The sequence below is a fragment of the Hyposmocoma kahamanoa genome, unplaced genomic scaffold (genome assembly GCF_003589595.1).
Source record: "Hyposmocoma kahamanoa isolate Upper Pololo Valley unplaced genomic scaffold, ASM358959v1 64, whole genome shotgun sequence".
Taxonomy (NCBI): domain Eukaryota; kingdom Metazoa; phylum Arthropoda; class Insecta; order Lepidoptera; family Cosmopterigidae; genus Hyposmocoma; species Hyposmocoma kahamanoa.
The window spans coordinates 7540531-7548428 of record NW_020653852.1 but is presented as its reverse complement, the minus strand read 5'-3'; the positions used below and the strand labels follow the sequence as shown (position 1 = coordinate 7548428).

Here is a 7898-nt window from a genome sequence, read left to right as displayed (position 1 = left end):
TTCGAAAATAAGTGAACGTATACATTTCAGTGCACGCGACTGTACCATGAATTTGATTCAATACAGTTCGTTATAGAATTTCAAATTGACATTTCCGAGAATGACAATGTGTATAAGGAACTTGAGTTTGAGCAACGGTACTTCATGACAGTCTCCAGTGCCCGTGACATGCTGAGCGGAAGCACCTCTTCGGAGTCAGGCGAAGGCGAATCATCAAGTGCAGGTTCTAAGCGTGGGCTAAGCTTCAAGTCACCTATCGTACATTTACCTACCTTTTCTGGGCAGCTACAGAATTGGCTTGAATTCCATGATACTTATAACTCTTTGATTCATTTAAATGACACTATAGCTAAAACAAAAATTTCATTATTTGAGGTCCCCTCTAAAGGATACTGCTAAACAATTTCGTCTTTGGACTTTTCTGCTAGCAACTATGATGTTGCATGGCAAACAATACGTCTGATGCGCTAATTCTCGCAAAGTGAGAAAAAAAATGACGGCTCCGATGCGAGGCGAAGTGCGGGGGCGGGCCGGCTGTGCTTTTTTGTCGCATGCGTTAACACTGTGTGTGTAAACAAAAAACGGTAAAGTAAGGAACATAACAAACTAAATAAATAATGAATATAACAAACGGCTTATATCTAGCTAATGAAGTAACTGTAACTTATGTGTGCAGCTAGCTAAAAAGTTCCAGCTTAGTGCGAGTTTTGCCAAAGAGCAAAGTACATGAAGAAGAGTCCACGGGAAGAACGATCATAGAAATTATTTGAGGAGAATTTTAAGAAAAAAGATTTTTTTAATCTGGTGAATTTGTAAATATTAGTGAAAAAGACACGTACAAATGCCATGTGATATAATATAAAGGCAATGCTGACATAAATGCATGTAACGCTATGTAATCCATTTTAAGTAAAAACATTCACAAATGATTTTTAACTTTTCTATCATTTAGTCGCATGCATTTTTATGACTAAAAGTAAAAGCTAATTCTTAAGGATATTGAACCTTATTAGCCTTTTTCTGACTTAGGCAAAGTACGCTCAGCGTTTACCGAACTGAATATTAACTAAAAACTAAAAAATAAATAGAATAAATAGAAAAATCTTGTAGAAATTATCTCGCGAGCAGCGCGACAAAACTGTGACGTAAACTGTCACTCCTCCCGCTCCGCGCAGTTACGTCAGGAACCGACTCAGTTAAGCAGTCGACCTGTAGTTAACCTGTTTCAGGGAATGGTACCTGAAAATAAAAAGGTACAGCGAGTTCGTCAGCAAATCTCTGCATTGGCCGCTGAAACAAGAAAGACGTGCGGAACCATTTCGCCTCGCCGCAGCACTCCTAATTGTTCGGTAGTATTTACGACTTATTAATGAATGATAAATCATCTGAAGTAGCTTCCAAAAGGGGTTTGTGTTGAAATTAGACCTGCTTAGTAATTAATTTCTTAGAATTCTCGTTTAACTTAGAGATACTTAATAAAAAATATTTTAAAGTTGCATCTGTCTGTAACTTTGTCCTTATATTCCAGACAATTCTAGTTGAAAAACAGCCAAACGTCCAAAGAACAAAAGTTCAAGGTAGGTATTTTAGGTAGGTATAGTCAAAGCACGTCAAGCTTAACACTTAGGTTTTGGACCGTTTTTATTGTAAGCATTGTAGACTTGAATTTCAATTTTGTGTCAAGCATGACGTGCTCTTGATCGTATCTTTCAATAGCCTTCAATAATTCCATAATGTTGCAGTATTCTTACAGAAAAAACTCGTACGCGGAATTCTATGAACGAACATAAGATGCAGAAGGGTGTTAGATCATTCTCCTCAATGGATGTAGACAATTGTGAATGCACGCCCATTCTGTTAGCAGCGTACAGTCAGGCGATAGACCACTACCGTGCAGTTGGTAAGAACTTTAGACAAAGGCTAACAAGTTAAATTTAGACCCTGGCATGTTGCGTAATCTGATAGAACTTTATCTAGCTGAAACTACGTTGTCTTCGCGGATAGCACGTGTACATTGCAGTTAAAAGCGCTACCATTTTAGGGCTTAAAAGTAAAATAAGCAGTCTAATAATAGGTAACATTGACGCATTTATTTATTAGATACATTTCAACTGCCTCGGTGGCCGAACGGTTACCATGCCGGACTGCGACGCAGAGGTCCCAGGTTGGATTCCCGGGCCGGGAGAAATATTTGTATGGCCTACATTTATTTCTCTCGTGAGTTTGGGTGTAATTTGTGGTTGTCTATGTGTGTGTCCATGGCACCTGCGACACAGGGTTTCCCTAGTGCGGGGCTATGTTAAGTGTGTGCGTTATTATTATTATTATTAACTGCGTCTGAAATTCAGGTGAATGCGAAAAATTAGTCGAAACGTGTATGGAATACAGCTACATAAGTCAAAAAAATCAGAACATACCAGAGGCTATTAAACTTTTAACGGAAGCAGAAGAATTTGTAATGGACGTAAGATTTAATTACTTTAGTTTTTATGTCTATCTTTGTTGTACAATATATCACTAAATACGAGTTCTTACGTTTGCGTAAATTACCTCCTTACATTTAACCAGTTTTTGTCTAACAGGTTAGTAAAATCTGCACCAATAAACTGTTATGTCACACATCATGGATAAAAGATCTGCGACTTGCTCAAATTCATACCGATCGAGGGCAATGCATGTTGGAGTCGTGTGAATACGACGAGGCCCAAAAACATTTGATGCAAGCCCTGAAGTTGCATCACATCTCGTTCCCGACCAACGCGTAACTATGTTGTAGCTATTCGATTCTTCGGGGAAGATAGGGCGTAAAAGCCAATTTATGTAATTTCGATCCGTCTCCTAAAAAATTATATAATTATCCAAAAAACCGACTTTTTGCCTAAGAATAATTTTTACTTCTAATTGAAAAAAATTGAAATTGAATCTATTTTTCCGGATTTAAATCGCGTATATTTGTTTTTTCAAACAAACCAATAACGTTTCGGCCCTTTACTGGTCATTGGTCACGGGGTTGAACGGTTACATCCGGAAAAATAGTTATTTCCTTTGTGTAACAATCGCGAAAACCTAAGAACTTGATATGAAAAATAATAAAAAAAGTGAAACCTCTAACATATTTTTGATGATGGATTTGATTACTTTTGGGACAACTGACGGCGGTTACACAGCCGCCATCTTTTTTGCGTTTCACTTGCATCTGGATACAAGCACGATATTTAAATAATTATGGATGTGTGACATACATCCATGGAAGGGACAAAAAATTGATCAAATAATGATTTGACCACCTGATTAATTGTATTATTATTACTATGAATTATTATAATAGATTCAGATACAATGTTTTTATTTAAAATTAGTAAATGTTTCATTTAATATTGGCGTTTTTTTTAATTAATTCTTCTGACATATAAACATATTTTTTTCTTGTTAAGAAGGTGTGGTCACACACACTGAAGTGACATTTTCGGCATTTTGAAAATGAATTAAAAAATAATAAACATTAAATTAACCCATTTCTTTTCTTAAATTACAGATTTTTTTACCTATATACTTCATTGACACGAAACATAATTTAGACATTTGGTTACTACCAGTTATAAAATTGATAATCACACTATTGTTTTCAAAAATGAGAAATACCTGTAAATAAATGACTCGAGCTAATTTTGGACTGTGGCTTTTATGCTCTTTCTTCCTCGAAGTATCGAAAATTTCGTACCTTTTTACTTGGATTACCTAACTAAGTAGTCTGTCGATTAATTTAACGAAATGAATAAAAAAATGAACTATGACTAGTAGTTTCACCTAGATCAGCAGACATAAATCGAGTAAATACTTATAACAATATCTATAGAGCTAGTCCGAGGGCGCAACTTGTGCGAGAGCGACTTATAGCGCGGGATCTCTATGCGAGAACAGCAGTAAGCGGTTTATATCGCGCCCGCGCAAGTCGCGACCTTTCATGCTAGCCCTACCGATATTGAACTTTGCTTAACGTATAGATGCAGAATAAAACTACAAGATATAAAGGAATCTAACCATCAGTGGATGGCAATGTGCATGCCTCGATTTTACATCGGTGTGGAGAAGGGATATAGAGCCCAGTATTTCGAATGCGTTGGTAGAACGATGAGCACATTGTATAACTTGTTCGTTGTGAGTTAATTTCATTCATCAAATGCAACAACGGTGATTTTTCTTAACCAGCTTTTCACAAACTGGGTGTTTTCTAGGTACTCCGAAAAGAGAAAATGGCGCAATTAGCTGCAAAATGGTCTCTAAATTACCAATGGAAAAGTAATAGCAATTTTAGGCAGTTGTGCATGTCTTACTCTCAAATGATCACCGTGTATAGGAAAGAACATAAAGTAAGTTTGTTGTAGTTGCAGTTGGTCGAAAACGATTTAGACTCGTTATTGATAAGACAGATCGAGTGACTGTTTGTCCACCCGGAACGAAGCAATTGTTCTTCGTCTTTGTTAGTCAAATAATCGCTTATTCCGTACGTAAAATAAATTTACACTTGAAAACGTAATGTTTTGGTACTGCTCGTTCACTGTGCTGATTTCCCTGAAAAGTACGAACAAGAAAGTCTAGGGATTGCTCTTTTGAAATAAACTTAAATGCTATGGAATACACTTTCCAAAATGTATACAGTTTCTCTTAAAAGAAACGAAATCGTGGCAACGTGAGTTCCATGTTTGATCTTTCTATCAAGTAATAACAATAAATATCTTTATTTCTCTCCACAATACAAAACAAAGGAACATCATAGTAGAAACATATTATATGGTTATATTATATGGTTTGAGTAATGCATTGTGGGAGACTGAAGCCCAAACTAACATAACAACAAGCTAGTATTTTCACAAAAAATAATTACAGAACATCATAGTAATAAAACTATATAACGTAACTAGAAGATAATATTGATATTGGCGCTACAAAAATTTCAGCATTCAAAGTGCCTGAAATTGAAGAAGATGGCTATGGAAATGTGTCACCGCAAAAAAGGTAAACTAGATGTGACTGAAGTATACGCCGTGGTCTCGCTCTATACAAGCATATTCCAGTTTTAGTGAGTAATTAGTTCTAAAGGGTAGATAGTCAGTCGACGCCCTAAGATACCTTAGAGTGGTTACACACGGTACTTAGCAGGGACGCAAACGCGCGTTATTGAAAAGCGCGATTGCATCGCTATACTTACGATTTATAGACGATTGCGTCGATACAAACTCGCGATTGCATCGACGTAATCGCTTATAAACACCAAGTGTAGCGATGCAATCGCGCGTTTGTATCGATGCAGTAGCGCGCATGCGTCGCTGCTTAAAATCGTACGTATGTGTAAAGGTAGACGATTAGCGACTGCATCGCGTTTGCATCGCTGCGAAAAGTCGCTGTGTGTAATAAATAGCTCTTACCCTCGAAGCGTCTATTTGGTTCTGAGTAGATCAGTATGAGGAAAGGTGTTAAAATAACTTAACCTTTAAGCAGTGACCCTATAATTCGTTGTGTTAGTGAATGACATTTTAAGAAACTTTTTAAGCCAATTTGATCTTTAATTACCTACCACTTTATATAAATACAAATTTCAACTAAAAAGCTGCAATTTCTGTACACTTTTAGAAACATAGACACTACACTGTAACATGCGTCTGAAGCTCTCAGAACCAAAAGGTTGGCTAGGGAATCAGGTTTCTTAACGCATCGATTTTAAGGAGTAGAGTACATAACTTATAAGGAATGAAACGCCAATTAATCGAACAGATTAACTCGGAAAACATTATAAAATACCTATCAACAATCAATAGAAAACAAAACAAACACCTCAAAAAGCAAGAACAAAAACAAAACATCGAAGTGTGTGATATTGTGTGAGCAAGCAGTTCTGCTAAACCAAATAAGGTTCTTGATAGTATGTTATGGTACATTAGTTATCGAAATTTTTTTTTTATAATATCAAGTGACGGGACGAACAAGTCGTGCGCTGATGGCGCTACACGCCTGTCCATAACATCTGAGGGGCACTCTCACTGCTCCCATCACCCTGAGACATTAATTGACAAGTCCCATGTGCCTGCAATTTCACCAGCACACTTATCCTTTGTCGCCAGTGGGAACAAAGCGGTGACGAGTGGGAATAAGCGCCGAACTCATTCACAGGGAGCTCTACTGCTACTAAAAATAAAGATTTTACTTAGATTCCAGAACGAACTTACAAACAGAACACAAACACAAACATTTTTACACCATTTTATTTCATTCAATTGAATCAAAATAAGTATTTTTTTCGGATTATTCTTATTTATATCTTATAAATATGTATATTAGTAGCAGTAGAGCTCCTTGTGAAAGAGTTCGTCCAAGGAAGCACTGCCACTTACCTATTTCTGCTGTTAAAATGACTTCCCAAAAACTGTGTTACGGTTTTGAAGGGTGAGGGTGCTGATGAAATTACAGGCACATGGGAGTTGTCAACTTATGTCTCAGAGTGACGGACGCAGTGACAGGGCCCCTCAGAGCTTTGCGATTTAAAGCTCTGAGTGGCACTGCAACTATTATGGACAGACGTATAGCTTACCATCAGACGCACGACTTGTTCTTGTTTATAAAAATGAATCTTCATGCGTGAACGGCCTCAGAACGTGCCACCCTTAGAGTTGAATGATTTTTTCAAAATTAAATGGGACTACTATGGAGATACCCTCTTTCCAACAAAAAAAGAATCATGAAAATCGGTTACAAATACCGGAGTTATCGCGTAACATACATACAAAAAAAATACATACAGTCGAATTGAGAACCTCCTCTTTTTTTAAAGTCGGTTAAAAAAAGCACTAGGTTTATGGTGAACTGACTTTGAACCTACACATGAAGTTTACATATAATTACCTAGTTTTATTGAAATCGGTTACCGGGTAGTGCGCAAACCCGGATTCATCCCCTAGTTCGCCACTAAAATATAATATCAATCGGTTCTCACTTGGCAAAGTACATCGAGAGAGAAAAATGCCTTGAATTGGAGAATAGCAAAATCAACCATTCAAATAATTGTTGCTTATAATAAAAATTAGGCGCTATTTATAAAAATGAATCTTCATGCGTGAACCGCCTCAGAACGTGCCACCCTTAGAGGTGGATGAGTTTCTTCGAAATTAAATGGGACCACTATAGAGATATCCTCTCTCCAACAGAAAAAGAATCATGAAAATCGGTTCACAAATACCGGAATTATCGCGTAACATATACAGGTTGTCCCGGGACGCGACGTCAAGCCGGAACGGGGTGATAGGCCAGGTCATAACTGTTATCAGAAAAATAAAAAATAAAATCTATGTCATGTATTTTAAAAATTATGACCATTTTGAAAAAAATCGAAAAATATACACCCTGTGACGCATTTTCACTTCCCGTTTCTACAAATTTCCACTTTATTTTAATTTTTTTATTATTTTGTAACCCTGAGTAATGCTCCTGTAGCTAGTCGTCTAAAATTTTGACACAACTGCTCTAATTTTGAAAAAAAAATGACACATTATTCCCATATCAAAAGAGAAATTGAATTTTCGTTCAATTTCAACTCACTCTACCGAAAAAAAAATGTATTACACTGGTTGGGCAAGTAGCTTTAAAAGTTGGCGCATTTTAAGAGGATTCCAAAATGGTATTACACTTGCTACTTTATTTCTTAGATTATGGTGAAATAATTTTTTTTGTGAACAAAACCGGTTTTCAACTATTTTTTATTTCTTAATTTAAATTTATTTAGTGTACCCAATCCTTCGCTCGGAACGGTAACTATGACATAATTCTTAACGGTAACTATGAGAGAGACGGAGAGAGCTATTCTACGAAGTGTGAGTGAGATAGAGAGTGACGCCGCTAATGTGTGA

The 7898-nt window shown here is 36.7% G+C and overlaps 1 protein-coding gene across 1 annotated transcript in view; it reads left to right on the top strand.

The window, feature by feature from the left end:
* Nucleotides 1-7898, top strand: part of LOC113230843 (adenylate cyclase type 10-like) — a 71749-nt gene that overhangs the window by 57132 nt on the left and 6719 nt on the right. Inside the window, exons 22-30 of the mRNA XM_026464942.1 lie at nt 31-258; nt 1230-1349; nt 1529-1577; nt 1754-1900; nt 2349-2455; nt 2583-2761; nt 4005-4155; nt 4236-4370; nt 4959-5080. Of these exons, the coding sequence (XP_026320727.1) occupies nt 31-258; nt 1230-1349; nt 1529-1577; nt 1754-1900; nt 2349-2455; nt 2583-2761; nt 4005-4155; nt 4236-4370; nt 4959-5080 (1238 nt within the window). The remainder of the gene's footprint in view (nt 1-30; nt 259-1229; nt 1350-1528; nt 1578-1753; nt 1901-2348; nt 2456-2582; nt 2762-4004; nt 4156-4235; nt 4371-4958; nt 5081-7898) is intronic.